We start from the raw sequence: 19886 nt of genomic DNA, 5'->3' as shown, positions 1-19886 counted from the left end.
CCTCCCCCTATATCCTCATCAACATAAAATTTTTGCCAATCTGACAGGTAAAAACAATGTATCCTGTTTACATTTGGTGTCTGTTTAGACTTCTCTTTCAAACTCTTTCCAATCTGTGCCTGCTTTTTGTGCCATTAAATGTTAATCTAATAATTGAGTCAAAGAATTTTAATTTGAAGCAATTTTTGACACAATCAAAATGTTAGACATAATATGAGAGAATACAGTTGAACACGAGCCGCTTCACTGCCTGCCAGCTCCTACCTGTGACCATGGTAATGGTATGTCCTTTTTTTAAATTGTAGTTCAGCCTTCTCTGCCAACAGTTCTATGCCATGTTCTTGAAAAGGGCTACCTATTCTTGGCGCAACTGGATCATGATGCTGTCAATACAGATCCTGGTGCCTCTGGTCATTCTTAGCATCAGCCTCTCATTCCTCAACTTCGATATAAGCATGGACAACAGCCCATTGGAGCTGACCCTAAAATCATATGGTCAAACTATTGTTCCATTCTACATTTCTCCGAACTCCAGGCTGGGTCCACAGCTTCTAGACCATCTGACAGATGTGCTTATGGCTGAGGACCAGAATCCTCTGGAGCTGCAAAGTAAGTACCAGGCCCAGGAAAGCGGGGCAGGAAGCAGGCCCATTGCTCCCTGCAGTGAAGCCATGTGCTTCTAGGCTACGTGATGCTCTCTGAAGTCAGAGTGTGTGGCTAGAAGGCCCTTCTAGGGAAGGCCGTAGAAGGTGGGGATAGTCCTCTAAGAGAGCCAAGTCCTTGCTTCCGAGATAGGCTGTCAGTGGAGAAATGGACTATTTATTGATCCTGAGAGACCCAGACTGAAAGACTTCAACATGGTTGCCCTGGTGAGCAGGGGCCAGGGATAGTGCTGTGGAAGGCCATGGCACTGTCATCTCTCACTGTAAGTTTGGTATAATTATTTGATTTTAAAAATTACATTTTTAATGTGTTATTTTAATTTAAAATGAAAATTTTAAGGATTCATTTTTAGTAAAGTACAAGAGATCAGCTGCAGAAATGGTTGGGATTGTAGTGCCTTGCCTCTCCCAACCTTGGCTTCCTCACACTGTCACTGGAGGGTCCAGGGGAGTGCCCATCAAAGGTGCTTCGCACTGCAACACTGGCACTCAGTAACCCTCAGCCACCAGTACAGTGATCATTCCAGCTTAAAAATTCTAGGGTGCTTGGTCAATCAGCCTGTGTGCTAGAAGTGTGGTGATGAACAGCTCTCAGAGAGCTCCTAGCCCAGAGGTCTTGTGGATAAGCAGTAATACAGAGGAACAGTCCATGATGGTCACATAGACATAGCTCAGCCTCAGAGGGTCAGAGGGCGCGCCTGAGTTCAAAGCCTGTGGTGTGAATGGGGGCTGCACAGCAGGGAAGCCTGAAAGATGCCTGGACAAGACTTCACTGCTGCTCCAGTCAAGGAAGGGAAAACTTTCTTGAGGCCCCAGGCCTGAGGGGCTCAGGCAGGAGGCAGCCCTGCAGGCCAAGTGGATGACTGGAAGTCAGGGCACCGCCACGACAGGAGGACCCCACTGGGGATATGTGTGAGGCTTGGTGAGGAGAGAGACGTTCAGGAGGAGCCGCTGTCCTCCCTGCCTCTCGAGGCCTGGTGCGACCCGCTCAGTGGTCTGTTTTCTTCCAGGCCCAGTGGAACCATTCCTCCTGAAAAAGTTGGAGGAGGAGCCCGAGGCCTTTGACCAGAACTACCTGGTAGCCATTTCTTTTGACGACGTGGGGAACCACACCATCGTGACAGCACTGTTCAATAACCAGGCGTACCATTCCACGGCCCAGGTGCTGGCGCTGGTGGATAACATCCTGTTCAAGTTGCTCTCTGGGCCCAGGGCATCCATAACGGTACTGAACCACCCTCAGCCTCAGTCGAGCGTGGAGACCGCGGAGGACATCTTGTATGAGTATGTACAGCTTTCCTTCCTCCTCGCTAAGCTTCTTCGTTTACCGCCAGCTTTCTCCCTTTTTGTCTCTTTGTTTTAATTACAAATTGTTATTTTGGAATATGGTTGCTTTGACCGGTTCTACTTAAATGACTGCCTCTCTCTTTATATCCTGCCTTTGACAGGGGCCCTAAAGGACATTATCTTGTCATCAACTTGCTTTTTGGAATGGCTTTCCTTTCGAGTTCCTTTTCCATCTTGACAGTCAAAGAGAGAGGCCTCAAGGCCAAGCAGGTCCAGTTCATCAGCGGCGTCCACGTGGCTACGTTCTGGCTCTCGTCTCTGCTATGGGACCTCCTGTCCTTCCTTGTCCCCAGCCTGCTGCTGCTGGTGAGCTGCACTGTGAGGGGCCCCTCCCCCCAACCCCCTGTGTCCAGGGGACTGGCCTTGGGGCCCCTGCAAAGAACCGGGACCCAACCAGAAGTCTAGGCTGGCAGCTCCGCCCCTGATGGGCCGCATGGCTGTGAATGCAGCTTCCTCGCTGACCCTCAGTGAAAGGTGATTCCCGTCCCAGTGTCATTAGGAGCAGGGGCCCTGCTCTGGGGCCTCTAGGTGGTGACTTCCCCAGAGCTACTGCCTCAGGCTGGTAAGACAGTGCCCTGGGGACAGGTGTTTACATTCCAGACGTAGCCCACCAGGGCCGTGAGGGGTGCAGCCTGGAGCACGTCCTCCCTGGTTCTGCCTCTGTGCTCCTCGTCTCACTGCACTGGTATCCCCTGCACGGCCAGAGGAGTGAGGGAGGGGCGGTGCTGCTGGAGTCCTGCCAACACCTTGTTTACCTTAGAAGAATAAGTTGAGATTATTGTATCCTTTCTCTCATGCTTAGGCCTGAGTCTTAGTGACTTTTCCAAATTCTGCCCCACTTTCCCCAGTTGGTGTTTCTATACTATGATGAGGAGGCTTTTACACACGAGGAGAATGTCCCAGCTGTCTTCTTGATGCTGATGCTCTATGCCTGGGCCATCATCCCCTTCATCTACCTGACCAGCTTCTGCTTTGACAATGCGGGGAATGCCTGTGTCAAACTCATCATCATGCTGACCTTTCTGAGCATTGGCCCCTTTGTTCTTGTCTCGGTCACAAGTGAAAAAGGTGAGGCCCATCAGGTCTACACATCACACAGCTTTAACCCTCCCTCTGGCAGCCACACAAGTCGTCCCTGTGAGAGCATGTGTCTGTAGGGGCCTGCATGAGGCTCTTCTCAGCAGTGGTCACTGGAAGAGCCCCAAACCGTCAGTGTTGCAGACATGCACCCCCCAGGGGACAGACACTCAGCATAGGCCGCAGTGCTGACAGACGGCACACCGGGTGCTGCTTGGACGACGCAGCCCTGAGCTCGGGGCTGGGGGTCCACTGCACAGAGACCAGAGGGGACCTGGAGCGATGGGGACAGCCGTATTGTGATTGAGATGTTGATTACATGGGCAAAAATACTTGTCAGAATCATCAAACTATTCACTGGTGATCACGCACTTCACTGAAACAGACTACTCCTCAGTTTGAGAGAAGGTAATAAGAGACTTCTGTAGAATTCCATGAAGAAGAAAAACTTTGGAAACAAGAAAGATCTGATTGCCAAAATAAGAATTTAGCAGAGGGGTTGGAAAATAAAGACAATGAATTTTCCAGAAAGTAGAACAAAAAGTTAAGAGAAATAGAGAAGTTGAGAGAAAAGGCAGGTAAGGTGACAGTAAATGCGGGAGATGCTCTTTGTATTCAATCAATAAGCCTTCCAGAAAGAGAAAACAGGAAATCAGGTTGAGGAAACTGCCCAAGAAACAAAGTTTCCCAGAGTTGAAAAAAGCAGACTTCAAGATTGAAAGGATTTATCAAATGTCTGACACTGAATGAAGAGAGACCCAAACACTTCCTGAAAGACAGGGGTTTCGGCACTGAGTTCTGTCGTCAGGCAGATGGGGGGACAGAGCAAAGACTACTTCAGCTGGGCAACAGCAATCGAACCCATACCCCACTTTCTTGGAAAGTTTGTCAAGGATCTCGGCCAACAAAGTGCAGGAGTAAAGCGAAGGAGGAGGAAAGCACAAGAGCCAGCAGAGGATGCATCCCACCCTGGAGTGTGGCAGAGGAGATTCCTCAGTTGGACGACTAGGTAGGGTGGTTTGTGGCCTCTCCTCCGTCCTCAGCCAGTGCTAGAGTAGGACCAGCAGAGAAAGAAGGGAGGCAGGCAGGTGAATAAGCAGGAGCTGTGAATACCTGTCCCTGTGACCACATGTGGGATTGTCGAGCACTCCTCTCCTGGGCGTCGGAAGATGGTCACTGACCCGGGAAGGTCTGGGAGCCGCTGTGGCTGACTGTTCACTCCAGGCAGGGCTCTCAAGACTGCCTTGTGGTTAAGTCTGTCTCTGTCCCACCCAGGAGCCACAGAGCTGAGTTGGGGCAGTTTCCCTGCTCCGCGCTACTTCAGTCTCCAGGGTAGATTTCCACATTTAGACTTCTATATGAGAAGAGGACACGAGCCACTGTGCCTCTTCCCCTCTGCAACTACGCACTGGGGCCTAGTATCCGCAGGTGCAACTGTCTGATCACCAGAGCCATGACCCTGATGCCTCAGCCACAATGTGGAGCCACGACTTTCGAGCTATGCCCCCAAATGGTGCTTCCATCCCCACAGGTGGACCCCATGGCTCTGCTGCTCAGTTACTGGGTCCTGGTCCAGGAAATGTTGGTCTGGAGACCTCACATCCAAGTTCAACTCCCTGTACATCGCAGTGGCATCCGCTGACAGGAATTTCATAAATTGATCCCCCAAAGCTGTACTACTCTAAATCCAAGCCCTGAGAGTAGAGCCTGTTTTCAGATGAAGAGTCTGTTTAGCCTCTCTTCAGGGAGTCTGAAGAAAGTCACGTGTCCCCGGGCTGTCTTCCTTGCAGACCCCCCTGATTTGGAGCGGGTGGTGTAGCCAGTCATGAAGCCTGAAATGAGAGCTCTAATCCCACCTCCTTGTTGGTGGAGATGTGTTGTGGTTTGTGCAGGGTGGCAGCTGGTGGCACGTGGAGTGGCCTGGGGTTAGCACCAGGCAGCCTGCGGGGTAGGAGAGGGCTGTAAGCACAGCCCCAATGCAGGTCCGTTCCCATGCAGCACACCAAGTTCACCCTCTTACAGATTAATTTGCTTATGAGTAGCATGGTTATTTCGCAGAGCAGTTGTGTTTATTTGTTGTAAATATTTAAAATATTTTAAATATACCAAAGGTTATTTATAACCTTGTTTGTTATTTCTTCACTTTTCAATATAAGATAAAAATTTGGCTTCTCTCATCTCTAAGAGGCCCCAGTTTCTGTATTTGTTTTAGGACCAGACAACTTACTGACCGCTCCTTTATTTCTTTTTTCTAATTGAAGTATACTTGTTTTCAGTTCAGTTCAGTTCAGTGGCTCAGTCATGTCCGACTCTTTGCAACCCCATAAATTGCAGCATGCCAGGCCTCCCTGTCCATCACCAACTCCCGGAGTTCACTCAGACTCACATCCATTGAGTCCGTGATGCCATCCAGCCATCTCATCCTCTGTTGTCCCCTTCTCCTCCTGCCCCTAATCCCTCCCAGCATCATAGTGTTTTCCAATGAGTCAACTCTTCACATGAGGTGGCCAAAGTACTGGAGCTTTAGCTTCAGCATCATTCCTTCCAAAGAAATCCCAGGGCTGATCTTCAGAATGGACTGGTTGGATCTCCTTGCAGTCCAAGGGACTCTCAAGAGTCTTCTCCAACACCACAGTTCAAAAGTATCAATTCTTCGGTGCTCAGCCTTCTTCACAGTCCAACTCTCACATCCATACATGACTACTGGAAAAACCATAGCCTTGACTAGACAGACCTTAGTTGGCAAAGTAATGTCTCTGCTTTTGAATATACTATCTAGGTTGGTCATAACTTTTCTTCCAAGGAGTAAGCGTCTTTTAATTTCATGGCTGCAGTCACCATCTGCAGTGATTTTGGAGCCCCCCAGAAATAAAGTCTGACAGTGTTTCCACTGTTTCCCCATCTATTTCCCATGAAGTGATGGGACCAGATGCCATGATCTTCGTTTTCTGAAAGTTGAGCTTTAAGCCAACTTTTTCACTCTCCTCTTTCACTTTCATCAAGAGGCTTTTTAGTTCCTCTTCACTCTCTGCCATACGGGTGGTGTCATCTGCATATCTGAGGTTATTGCTATTTCTCCCGGCAATCTTGATTCCAGCATGTGTTTCTTCCAGTCCAGCGTTTCTCATGATGTACTCTGCATATAAGTTAAATAAGCAGGGTGACAATATACAGCCTTGACGTACTCCTTTACCAATTTGGAACCAGTCTGTTGTTCCATGTCCAGTTCTAACTGTTGCTTCCTGACCTGCATATAGATTTCTCAGGGGGCAGGTCAGGTGGTCTGATATTCCCATCTCTCAGAATTTTCCCCAGTTTATTGTGATCCACACAGTCAAAGGTTTTGGCATAGTCAATAAAGCAGAAATAGATGTTTTTCTGGAACTCTCTTGCTTTTTCAATGATCCAGCAGATGTTGGAAATTTGATCTCTGATTCCTCTGCCTTTTCTAAAACCAGCTTGAACATCTGCAAGTTCACGGTTCACGTATTGCTGAAGCCTGGCTTGGAGAATTTTGAGCATTACTTTACTAGCATGTGAGATGAGTGCAATTGTGCACTAGTTTGAGCATTCTTTGGCATTGCCTTTCTTTGGGATTGGAATGAAAACTGACCTTTTCCAGTCCTGCGGCCACTGCTGTGTTTTCCAAATTTGCTGGCATATTCTTTCAGGATTTGAAATGGCTCAACTGGAATTCCAGTTTTACAATGTGTTAATTTTTGCTGTACAGCAAAGTGACTTAGTGATTTACACATCTATGCATTCTTTGCCATCATGGTTTCTCATGGGATATTGGCTGCAGGGCCCTGTTGTGTGCAGCAGGGCTTGGTGCTCATGCGTCCTGTGCGTAACATGCGTCCGCCATGCCCGGCTTGCTGCCCCGCCCCGCCCCCTGCCCTTTGGCGGCCGCGAGCATATTCTCCAGGTCCTTGAGTCTGTTTTCTTTTCTTCTTTCTTTTTGCCACAAAGCTTGTGGGATCTTAGTTCCCTGACCCGGGATGGAACCCATGCCCCTTGCATTGGAAGCAAAGAGTTCTAACCACAGGACCACTTTGGTTGATTCTTGTGGCTTTTCTAGGTATGTGATAATGTACAGCATCTGCAAATAATGGTGGTTTTGTCTCCGCAAACTGTCCACACAGCAACTGTGTTCTCCTTATCTACTTGTAAGATGACACTCTAAAAAATCCAAAGCTGGTGCCCCAGGCTTTCCTATTTGGCACTAACTCATTTGTAAGCCTCCAGCCTTCAAAGCCAGGACTTCCAGAAGTGCATCCCCTACTGCAGCCATGCCGTGCTGGTTTTCTCAAACACAGCAAGCTCTTTCTAACTTGCCTTCATAAACAGTTGGAATAGAAGTAAAATGACTTCAGGAAGTGCTGCAAAAGAAAAATAGTTACAGCTTAGAGACTGGGTGACTGCCTCAGAAGAGGGAACACTAGGAGTCAGGGAGAACCTGATTTCTGGTCTTGGGCCCAGGAGTGTGATGAGCAGAGACAGATACAGCCACAGGTAAAAAGAACAAACCCTTTATAGAGGAGAAGAGGCCCATGGGGCCTAGAGAGTCGCTGGGGGATGTACCCGCTTCTTCCTGAAAGAAGGGTTAATATTTTCTGTTCCCCCCACAGAACTTGGCTACACAGCGATCTCAGAGTCCCTGGATAACATGTTCCTACCGCTTCCAGGCCATTGCCTAGGGATGGCTTTATCCAACCTGTACTACAACTTTGAACTGCAGAAGTTTTGCAAGGTCAAGAGCTTGGACCAGATTGAGTGCAGTAAAGTTTGTGAGTATGACAAACAGACTTTTATTATTTACATTGTTTTTTAATTTTTAAGTTTTACAATGTTGTGTTTGTTTCTGTGTTAATTACATTTTTATTAAGATATAATTCATATAAAATTCACCCTTTTATAAAGTATACAATTCATTGGTTTCTGGGATATTCACAAGGTTGTGCAACCATCACCACCATCTAATTCCAGAACATTCTTGTCACCGGGAATAAAGAAATGTTCCATCCATTAACAGTCACTTCCCATTCCCTTTTCCCCCAAGCATTTGACAACCAATAACCTACTTTCTGTCTCTATGGATTGGCCTGTTCTGGGCATTTCTTGTAAATGGAATGACTGTGTGACCTTTTGTATCTGGCTTCTTTCACTTACAACAGTATTTGTAAGGTTCATCCAGGTTGTGTCATGCATCTCTGCTTTGTTCCTTGTTATGGCTGAATAATAGTCCATTGTATGGATGGACTCAGTAGTTTATCCGTTCATCAGCTGATGGACATTTGGATTGTTTCTATGTTTTGGCTATTATGAATAATGCTGCCGTGGACATTCACATACAGATTTTTGTGTGAACCAGTTTTCAGTTCTTTTGAGTATATACTTAGGAGTGGGTTTGCTTTTGACTCTATGTTTAGCTTTTTCAGGAAGCACCAAACTATTTTCCACAGTGGCTGCACTATTTTACATTTCACTAGCAACAAATGAGGGTTCCAATTTGTCCACGTCCTTTCCAACACCTTTTAAAATTAGTTATTTTCTTTAAATGTGGAAAAACGTGAAGTTTACCATTTTAACCATTTTTAAGTGTGCAGTTCTGTGGCATTAAATACATTCACATTGTTGTACCATCACCACCATCCTCTCCAGAACTTTCTTCAACTTGCAGAACTGAAATTCTGAACCCACGAAACACTAACGGCCCCACCCCAGCCTCTAGCGACTACCATTCCACTCTCTGAGTTGGGCTACTCTAGTTGCCTCACATGAAACATTTAATTTGTTTCTCATTTCCTCTTGGGTATATTCAATAGCTATTTTCTTTGTGGTTACCATGGAAATTGCATTTTAACATCCTTAAGTTAACATTCTAATTTGAATTTGTATTAGCTTAACTTCAACAGTATAGAAAAACTGCTCTTATGCAGCCCTGTCCCCAGTCGGTTTTAATTATTGATATCACAAGACCTCTTTATCCACTGTGTACCTAGAACCATAGATTCGTTGTTTTTTTATGCATCAGTTTCTTAAGTTACACAGAAAACAAAAAGTGGAATTACAAACCAAAGTTAGTGCAATACTAGCCATTATAACGTCCATGTATCTACTTTTGCAAGAGATCTGTATTAGTTTGATCTGTATGTCCTGATATGGCCGATGTCTGTTGTATATGCGTAAACAAAACAACCTCCTTCCATGGTTCTTCAGGCACTCTATCAGATCTAATCCCTTGAATTTATTGGTCACTTACACTGTATAATCGTAAGGGATTTGATTTAGGTCTTACCTGAATGATGTAAACAAAACTGTAAGGAATTTGATTTAGGACCCTACTTTCTTCAGTTTAAGTTGAGTTTGGCAATAAGGAGTTCATGCCAGTGAGGCAAAGGAGAAAAGGAAAGATATACCCATTTGAATGCAGAGTTCCAAAGAATAGCAAGGAGAGATAAGAAAGCTTTCCTCAGTGAACAATGCAGAGAAATAGAAGAAAACAATAGGATGGGAAATACTAGAGATCTCTTCAAGAAAATTAGAGATATCAACGGAATATTTCATCCAAAGATGGGCACAATAAAGGACAGAAACCATATGGACCTAACAGAAGCAGAAGATATTAAGAAGAGGTGGCAAGAATACACAGAAGAACTATGCAAAAAAGATCTTCATGACCCAGATAACCATGACAGTGTGATCACTCACCTAGAGCCAGACATCCTGGAGTCTGAAGTCAAGTGGGCCTTAGGAAGCATCACTACGAACAAAGCTAGTGGAGGTGATGGAATTCCAGCTGAGCTATTTCAAGTCCTAAAAGATGGTGCTGTGAAAGTGCTGCACTCAACATGCCAGCAAATTTGGAAAACTCAGTAGTGGCCACAGGACTGGTAAAGGTCGGTTTTCATTCTAATCCCAAAGAAAGGCAATGCCAAAGAATGTTCAGACTACCCCACAGTTACATTCATCTCACACGCTAGCAAAGTAACGCTCAAATTTATCCAAGTGAGGCTTCAACAGTGCATGAACCGTGAACTTCCAGATGTTCAAGCTGGATTTAGAAAAGGCAGAGGAACCAGAGATCAAATTTCCAACATCTGCTGGATCATTGAAAAAGCAAGAGAGTTCCAGAAAAACATCTACTTCTTTATTGATTACGCCAAAGCCTTTGACTGTGTGGATCACAATAAACTGTGGAAAATTCTGAAAGAGATGGGAATATCAGACCACCTGACCTGCCCCCTGAGAAATCTGTATGCAGGTCAAGAAGCAACAGGTAGAACTGGACATGGAACAGCAGACTGGTTCCAAATTGGGAAAGGAGTATGTCAAAGCTGTATATTCTCACCCTGTTTATTTAACTTATATGCAGAGTACATCATGTGAAATGCCAGGCTGGATGAAGCACAAGCTGGAATCAAGATTTCTGGGAGAAATATCAATAACCTCAGATATGCAGATGACACCACCCTTATGGCAGAAAGTGAAGAGGACCTAAAGAGCCTCTTGATGAAAGTCAAAGAGGAGAGTGAAAAAGCTGGCTTAGAACTCAACATTCAGAAAACTAAGATCATGGCATCTGGTCCCATCACTTCATGGCAGAGAGGTGTGGAAGCAATGGATACAGTGACAGACTTTATTTTGGGGGGCTGCAAAATCACTGCAGATAGTGACTGCAGCCATGAAATTAAAAGACACTTACTCCTTGGAAGAAAAGCCATGACCAACCTGGACAGCATATTAAAAAGCAGAGACATTACTTTGCTGACAAAGGACCATTTAATCAAAGCTATGGTTTTCCAATAGTCATGTATGGATGTGAGTGTTGAACTATAAAGAAAGCTGAGCGCCAAAAATTTGACGCTTTTGAACTGTGGTGTTGGAGAAGACTCTTGAGAGTCCCTTGGACTTCAAGGAGATCCAACCAGTCCATCTTAAAGGAAATCAGTTCTGAATATTCCTTGGAAGGATTGATGCTGAAGCTGAAACTCCAATACTTGGCCACCTGTGATGCAAAGAACTGATTCATTGGAAAAGACCCTGATGCTGGGAAAGATTGAAGGCAGGAGGAGAGGGGGATGACAGACAATGAGATGGCTGTATGGCATCACTGACTCACTGAACGTGAGTCTGAGTAAGGTTCAGGAGTTGGTGATGGACAGGGAAGCCTGGTATGCAGCAGTCCATGGGGTCGCAAAGAGTCAGACACGACTGAGCGACTGAACCAAACTGAACTGAACTGAAACAAAACAAATGAATTGGAGAAGATAATGCATAGCATCAGTCTACTTGTATTTTAAAAGATTATATCCAGAGAGTATGGAAGTATTTTATTATATATATATATATACATAAAACAGCTGTAGGGAGAGGAGAAATACCTTGACTCTACCTCAGACGTGTCTCTTTTTTCCAATGAGTGTGTATTGTATAATTTAAAAATACATGTATTTAAAAGAAAATTTGAAGGCAAATCAAATTAAAATAGACTTGAGGCTGCAGAGTGTTTCTGCATGAGTGGTCAATTGACGTTACAGGGTGATTGATAACAGAATCAAACATGTAAATAGCTTGCGTTTCAAGTGACTGTCATATGGACAGGGAGAAGTCTTTTACTTTTACTGCATAATTTCTGCTAAACATTGGTTCCAGCAAGAAAAGCAGAATACTGTATATGTTTCCCATCTGCTGGGGTGAAGTGACTACAGTGATGACAATAATGCTCCTTTTAAATGACATTTGTTATCGTAGGAATCTAGCTGCTCTGTGTAATCTGATCGTGTCCATTGTCCCATTGTAGCGGAGGGCTATGTGGTCCAGGAGGACATCTATGCCTGGGAGTCTCTTGGGACAGGGAAGTACCTGACAGTCCTCGCCATCTTGGGGCTCGTGTACCTCATCCTGCTTTTCCTCACTGAAACCAATGTCTTATGGGAACTGAAATCCAGGTTTTCTGGCCTCTCCTGGAAGCAAAAAATGGTGAGTGGGTCCAAGTGTAAGTCTGTAAGGACAGGTAAGAGGCTGGCTTCACGGCTTAATTCCTGCAGTCTGCAGTGACCTTGATTCTCAGAGCCAGAGGGCCTGGAGATGGTGTAAACCTCCCTCAGGGCAGAGGGGTTACTGAGGTCCCCAGGACCCCGGGCCCTGATGGGAGAAGGGGGAAGGGCATTGGCCTGGGCCCTGTGACCCTGGCCAGCCGTGGATTCCCTAAAACTAGTCAGCTTGTAACATCTCTCCCCTCAGTCATTCAGGAGCCAGATAGGAGAAAGGTCTGTTGTGTCATTTCTTGACCTGAATATCTTCCAGTGGCAAAGCACCTCCCCCAGCCCCATGATCATGGAAATCCTGTACAAAATGGGATTTGTTGTATCTTAACACCTCTGGGCTTCAAGTCTTTTTTTTTTCTTTAAAAACCAATGCTTTCCTGTCTAGCATATCACGGTCGTGTCAACACGCACTCAGTCCTGCCTGCGACTTTCCGAGAATGGGTGGTGGTGTGCAAATGGGAACTGGCATGGCCAGGGCACCTTCACAACGTTACGGGGAAGGACCTTGATATCTTCCTCCTATCCTTGCAAAAGCACTTACACCTGCCATCCTTATCTCGGGAAAACAGGTTGTTTTGCAGAATGCGGAGTCTGTGCCTGGAGACCAAGATGTGGAAGAGGAAGCAAAAATGATCAAGAACTCTTGGGAAGATCTGTGTAAGAAAAACCCACTGGTCCTTAAAGAACTATCTAAGGTAAAGTCTGGTGTAGCTTGAAAAGCATTACTTTACTTTTCATCCCCATTACTTTTGGGGATCCTTGTGTAGGGAAGCAGCCATCATGCCTCCAGGACCCCGCCCACTGGCTTGGAGTACAGTGTAGCGCCCATTTATCAGCAGCTTTGCTTTCTGAGGTTTCAGCTACCCGCGGTCAACCATGGTCCAAAAATATTAAATGGAAAATTCCAGAAATATCAATTCATAAGTTTTAAGTTGTGTGCCATTCTGGGTAGCGTGGTTAACCCAAGCCGTCCCACTCCACCCGTTTGTCCAGCTTCTCCGCTGTATCATCGCTTAGTTGCTGGCTCAGTTATCCGATCCCGTATCACAGTATCAAGTGCTTGCGCTCAAGGTCTTCTCATTTTACTTACCCCAAAGCCCAAGGGTACTGATGTTGGCAATTTGGATATTCCCTTACTGTGCCTAATTTATCAGAGGAATGTAGTATAGAAGAAACATAGTAAGTAGAGAGTCCTATGGTATCCATGGTTTCATGCCCCCACTGGGGTTCTTGAACCATATCCCCGGGGATAAGGGGACTACTGCACTGGCAGAGGATTCAGATGAGTTTTGATGGGAAAGACTCAGAGAGAGGTTTCCTCTGAACAGATGGCATCTGAGCTCATTCGTGCACCCAGAGACAGCAGGTAGCGCCTCAGCCGCCCATTGTCTTCTGGGGGCCCCTGAGGACAAGGAGGCCTGGGATGGGAGGGGCGCCGGAGCCATGGATCCCCAGAAGCCCTGAAGGGTAGACATGGTTGAGTCTCTCCTGGATCTAGAAAGCAGTCTGTGGAGGAGCCAAGGAGGGGATGTGGGCTCTGAAAGCCCACAGCAAGCCTGCTAATCTCCCTGAGAGCCCATGGGGACTGTGCTGAGAGATTCTTCAGACAGCCAGGAATGTACACACACTCACGCACATGCACACACACATGCACGCAGAGAGAGAGGGAGGGAGACAGAGACAGAGAGAGTTGTTTCCCTATAGTTACTAGTGGTTAAAAAGCCCCCAGAATCAACCTGCCTGACTTCAGGCTCTACCACAAAGCCACAGTCATCAAGACAGTATGGTACTGGCACAAAGACAGAAATATAGATCAATGGAACAAAATAGAAAGCCCAGAGATGAATCCACACACCTATGGACACCTTATCTTTGACAAAGGAGGCAAGAATATACAATGGAGAAAAGACAATCTCTTTAACAAGTGGTGCTGGGAAAACTGGTTAACCACTTGTAAAAGAATGAAACTAGAACACTTTCTAACACCATACACAAAAATAAACCCAAAATGGATTAAAGATCTAAATATAAGATCAGAAACTATAAAACTCCTAGAGGAGAACATAGGCAAAACACTCTCCAACATAAATCACAGCAGGATCCTCTATGACCCACCTCCCAGAATACTAGAAATAAAAGCAAAAATAAACAAATGGGACCTAATTAAAATTAAAAGTTTCCACACAACAAAGGAAACTATAAGCAAGGTGAAAAGACAGCCTTCAGAATGGGAGAAAATAATAGCAAATGAAGCAACTGACAATTAATCTAAAAAATATACAAGCAACTCCTGCAGCTCAATTCCAGAAAAATAAAAGACCCAATAAAAAAATGGGCCAAAGAACTAAACAGACATTTCTCCAAAGAAGACATACAGATGGCTAACAAACACATGAAAAGATGCTTATCATCACTCATTATCAGAGAAATGCAAATCAAAATCACAATGAGGTACCATCTCACACCAGTCAGAATGGCTGCAATCCAAAAGCCTATAAGCAATAAATGCTGGAGAGGGTGTGGAGAAAAGGGAACCCTCTTACACTGTTGGTGGGAATGCAAACTAGTACAGCCACTATGGAGAACAGTGTGGAGATTCCTTAAAAAACTGGAAATAGAACTGCCATATGACCCAGCCGTCCCACTGCTGGGCACATACACCGAGGAAACCAGAATTGAAAGAGACACATATACCCCAATGTTCATCTCAGCACTGTTTACAATAGCCAGGACATGGAAGCAACCTAGATGTCCATCAGCAAATAAAAAAGCTGTGGTACATATACACAATGGAGCATTACTCAGCCATTGGAAAGAATACATTTGAATCAGTTCTAATGAGGTGGATGAAACTGGAGCCTCTTATACAAAGTGAAGTAAGCCAGAAAGAAAAACACCAATACAGTATAATAACACATATATTTGGAATTTAGAAAGATGGTAACAATAACCCTGTATGCGAGACAGCAAAAGAGACACAGATGCATAGAACAATCTTTTGGATTCTGTGGGAGAGGGCGAGGGTGGGATGGTTTGGGAGAATGGCATTGAAACATGTATAATATCATATGTGAAACGAATCGCCAGTCCGGGTTCGATGCAGGATACAGGATGCTCGGGGCTGGTGCACTGGGATGACCCAGAGGGATGGGATGGGGAGGGAGGTGAGGGGGTGGTTCAGGATGGGGAACACATGTACACCCGTGGTAGATTCATGTCAATGTATGGCAAAACCAATACAATATTGAAAAGTAATTAGCCTCCATAAAATAAATAGATTTATATTTTTTTAAAAAAGCCCTCAGAAACCAGCTCAGGCAACATCAAAGTGGTTTTCTTTGCTTCGAGGAAAGCAGGAAAGAGGCTTATCTTAGAGAACTATGTTCTCAGTGTGCAGGGGCAGGAAGAGAGAAAACCTCCTGAGCCCACTGGGAGCAGCAGCTGGGATGAGAAGGCAGATCCCAGCCTGGATACCTCGGAGTCCTGGAGCCCTGGGGACAGAACTGGAGTGCAGCTGACAACTCCAGGCTTCTGGCTCCAGGCCTCCTCACTGGGTGTCTTGTCTTCTGTCTTGGCTATCTCAGGTCTATTCCAGGAAGGTGCCTCCGTTGGCTGTGAACAAGGTTTCCTTCGCTGTTCGAGCAGAGGAGTGCTTTGGTCTTCTTGGCTTCAATGGAGCTGGGAAAACTACCATTTTCAAGATATTGACTGGGGAAGAGTCTATCACCTCAGGGGACGCCTTTGTCAACAGCATCAGCGTCAGCTCTGACTTGAGGAAGGTAGGCGGTGACCTGGGACAAGGGGGCATGAACCTAGGGGTGGTGTGGGTATATCGGGAAGAGGGTCCCCTGAAATACACCTGTGGGTGTTACAGAGGGTTGGGGACAGGGAACTGGAATGAAACCCATCTTTGAAAATTCCAGGTGTCGGGTTTATCTCTGACTCCCAAATCCATAGCTCCTTCCTAGACCTCTTCTCTGAGCTCCAGATTTTATGTCAAGCTGCTTAATCAACATTGCCTTGAAAATGTCCCTGAAACCCAAGGCATCTCAAGCCCAGTGGACCCACAAAGCCATCAGCTGTCCCCGCAAACCCCTGTCTCTTCCCCCACCCCCCCGTGCTCCCTGGAGGAGTGAGTGGCACCATCTACCGCTGTCCCAGGCACCACTCAGGACACCCAGCCGGCAGCCACGGTCCATGGATTCTTCCTCCCAATGAGCCCTGGAATCTGTCTTCCCTGACTCTGTGCCCACTGCACTTCCCAAGCCAAGGCCACTCCTAACTTTCAGCCTCAGCTTCCTTGCTTTCTTTGAAGCATTTCTTAACGCAGGCCTTTCTCTCCTTCACACTCTAGCTTTCCTTTGTTTGCTCCTATAGCTTCCCCTTTCTTCTGGCTCTTCTCTCACTGGCACTTCTTCCTTAGACTCCTGTGGTGGATCTTCTTCCTCTAGCCCATTAGACTGCACTGCTCCCCAGGGCCGTAGCATCAGCCCACCGTCTTTGTCCTTCCACACACACTGTCCCCACCCCCCCAGTCTCATTCCTTACACTGACTCCCATTATCTTCTGTTTGCTGATGGCTCCCAAGTAGCCACACCCTCAGCCCAATCCCAGTCCTGTGTTTCAGACCTGCATATACATCCCTTCTAAACAGCTTGACTCAGACATAGTCAAATTTAGTATATATCCCTCACACCTGACCCTCTTCTTGGAGTCTACTTGGCACCAATTCAGTGAAACAATTTTTGAATGCCTAGTGTATGCCAACAGTTGTGTAAGCCCAGTGACTCTCACTTGCAAGGAGCTTATGATCATGAGAACCAGCCGTTGCCATGCAGTGACTTAAGTGTAATGATGGTGGGGGAGTGGGGTCAGTATACAGTGGATTCAATGACAGGCATACAAGGAGACCGAACTACAGGGGCCTATCTGAAGCTGTGCCATTCACAGCGTGCACTGTACTAGCTTTACTGCCCATGACCAACACAAAGTTTAGAGAGAAGGCAGAAGAATCAACATGGGCTAGTTCCAGAATCCGTGCTCATAATTATTACTCTCTGTCACCTTTTAGCATACACTGCTTGACCGAACAACCATAACCAGTATAAGCATCTCATGGCTAGGATCCATTTACTATTAATTTTAATTTTTATTATTTTAGAAATTATGGACAAGCCTTTTGGTAATGGCAAATCAGGTAACTCTAATCCCTTTCCTGGTGGTCATTAATAACTAGAAAAATAGGACCAAATTTTGGAAACATGTCTTTGAAGGATTCAAAGAACTAAAAAGATAGTGAAGACTAATGAGCCAAGAGGTAGGGGAGGACAGGGACCCAAGGAGGTGGCCCATTCAAGTCTGAGTTGCTGAGATGTGAATATTTTTTGCCCTTAGTTTTGAACTGGCCTGCACTGGAGTTCAGGATGAGCTTTCTGGGGCATGGGGAGGCCTGATGCAAGCATCCTTTCCTTGAGTCAGGACCCTGGAGGGCTGCATCCCAGGTGTAGGGATGAACTGTACTTAGACAAGTTCATGCAAGAATTGCAGAACACCTGGACTCTTATCAGTCCCTGAAATGGAATTGATGTGACTCTAAACCACCAGTGCTCCCAGGTGCCTGGCAGGAGCAAATGTCAGGAGAAGCTGGCAGAAGAGGCTCACATCCTAGGCTTCAAATGATTTCGGCAAACGACTTGAAATGCAGTGTTTGGTGCACATTAAAAAAATAATAACAATCACGCACATGTACCTAAACAACAACTCCTCCCCACAAAAAAAATAATTTAGAATGAAGCATGGAGAATCAAAGTGTAGAAAACAAATATACAGAAGAAGGTAAGAGACATTGTGGTATACCTTCAAGACAGCCCCTAGTAACCCTCCTGAGATTTACACCCTTAAGAAGATCACCCCAGATTGTACCAGGGTTGGTCTGTGTGACTGACAGAATACTGTGGAAGAAGTGGTATGTCACTTTTGAGACTGGGTCATGAGGGACACTGTAGCTTCTCTTTGGGGTATACTCCCCTTCACACCACTCACTCTGGGGAAGACTAATGGCCATGTCATGAAGACTCTTAGGCAGCCCTGTGGATCATAAAAAATAATCAATGTAATAGAAGACAAAGTGAGAGAGAAAAAGGAATATAGAACGCATGGGACAAGTAGACAGCCCTAACAAGATGGTAGATTCAAATCCAATTACATTAGTAATTACATTACATACAAATGGATGAAAGACTTCAAGTGGAAGACTGAGATTATTAGAGAAGATACTCAAAGGTTAGAACAGAGGTACCATATGACCCAGCAGTTTCACTCGTAGGTATATATATCCAAGAGAACTAAAAAACTGTTAACACAGTCACACAAAAATTTGTACATGAATGTTCATAGCAGCATTTTTCACAGTAGCCAAAAGGTAGAATCAACCCTAATGTCCACCAACAAACAGATGAATGGATAAACAAAATGTGATCTATCCATGCGCAAGGATATCATTCAACCATAAAGAAGGAGTGAAGCACTGACCTACACTACACCACGCATGGACCTTAAACGCAGGATGCAGAGTGAAAGAAGCAGATCACAGAAGGGCACAGACTGTGCGATTCTGTTTATATGAAACATCCAGGACAGGCAAATCCATGGTGACAGGCAAATTGATGGTTGCCAGGGCTTGGGCGTTCTGGGGAAAATGGGTAGTAACTTTTCATGGATTTGAGGTTTCTCTGGGGAGGAGCAATGCCATGTTATAAAATTGACTGTGATCATGGACCACCAGTGTGAATATACTAAAAGCCACTGAATTGAACACATTTGATGGGTGAATTGTATGATATGTGAATTATATCTCAATAAGCTGTTACCGAATAAAGGAAGAAGGAATGAACAAGCAAAGGAATAAAAGACACGACAAGACAGGGTGAGGCCAGGTGGTCATGACAGACCCACCCACTAGCCTTATCATCACCAGTCATCCATCCAATTTATTGAAGCTCACTGAGAGGCAAGTACAAACCTGCTCTGTAAACTCAGATGAAAAGGAACGTTACATTTCTTTGTATTATTTAAAATCAGGCGGCATCTGCCTACAAGACCCTCCTCCTGTCTGACTGGCAAGAAACTGGATTTCAGTCTTCCTGGAATCTGTCTGCACATCACCTCCTGGAAACTTGTGAAAATTCATGGTAGGAAATATAGTTCAACATGCTCCTCTTCACTTTCTCCTAGAAGTCCCACATGGATTAATCTCTTTAGCAAACTCAAATCTACATCCTTGCTCTCTTCTTTTGTGAGCTTTCTGCTTAGCACCCTTTACATGTGCAAATATTTTTAAACATTCTTTCACATTTCCTAAAATACATTCTTATCACATGTGAAGAGCTGACTCATTGGAAAAGATCCTGATGCTGAGAAAGATTGAGAGCAGGAGAAGGGGGCAACAGAAGATGAGGTGGTTGGATGGCATCACAGACTCAGTGGACATGAGTTTGAGCAAACTCTGGGAGATAGTGAAGGACAGGGAAGCCTGGCGTGCTGCCGCCCATGGAATCACAAACAGTCGGACATGATTTAGCAACTGAACAGCAACAGCGGTTCTTTTCAGAATCTGCTGGTATGCCAAAAGTCAGCAGTGACTTTTGAATGTCCACATGCATTTCTGTCAAAATCATTCACTGTCTCAGAATCGTTTGGCTCCACTGTGGGACTTTCCCTGGTCCGTGGGGCCTCCGTGCTCTGAGCAGGG

The 19886-nt window shown here is 45.5% G+C and overlaps 1 protein-coding gene across 1 annotated transcript in view; it reads left to right on the top strand.

The window, feature by feature from the left end:
- LOC138076202 (ATP-binding cassette sub-family A member 17-like) overlaps window positions 1-19886 on the top strand; it is an 85638-nt gene that overhangs the window by 56197 nt on the left and 9555 nt on the right. The window contains exons 18-25 of the mRNA XM_068968417.1: window positions 306-609; window positions 1673-1946; window positions 2111-2315; window positions 2858-3077; window positions 7715-7873; window positions 11890-12092; window positions 12727-12831; window positions 15721-15915. Coding sequence (XP_068824518.1) covers window positions 306-609; window positions 1673-1946; window positions 2111-2315; window positions 2858-3077; window positions 7715-7873; window positions 11890-12092; window positions 12727-12831; window positions 15721-15915 — 1665 coding nt within the window. The remainder of the gene's footprint in view (window positions 1-305; window positions 610-1672; window positions 1947-2110; window positions 2316-2857; window positions 3078-7714; window positions 7874-11889; window positions 12093-12726; window positions 12832-15720; window positions 15916-19886) is intronic.

This window comes from Capricornis sumatraensis, chromosome 3 (genome assembly GCF_032405125.1).
Source record: "Capricornis sumatraensis isolate serow.1 chromosome 3, serow.2, whole genome shotgun sequence".
Classification (NCBI taxonomy): domain Eukaryota; kingdom Metazoa; phylum Chordata; class Mammalia; order Artiodactyla; family Bovidae; genus Capricornis; species Capricornis sumatraensis.
The sequence above is the reverse complement of the archived record's forward strand: the minus strand, read 5'-3'. Positions and strand labels throughout refer to the sequence as shown.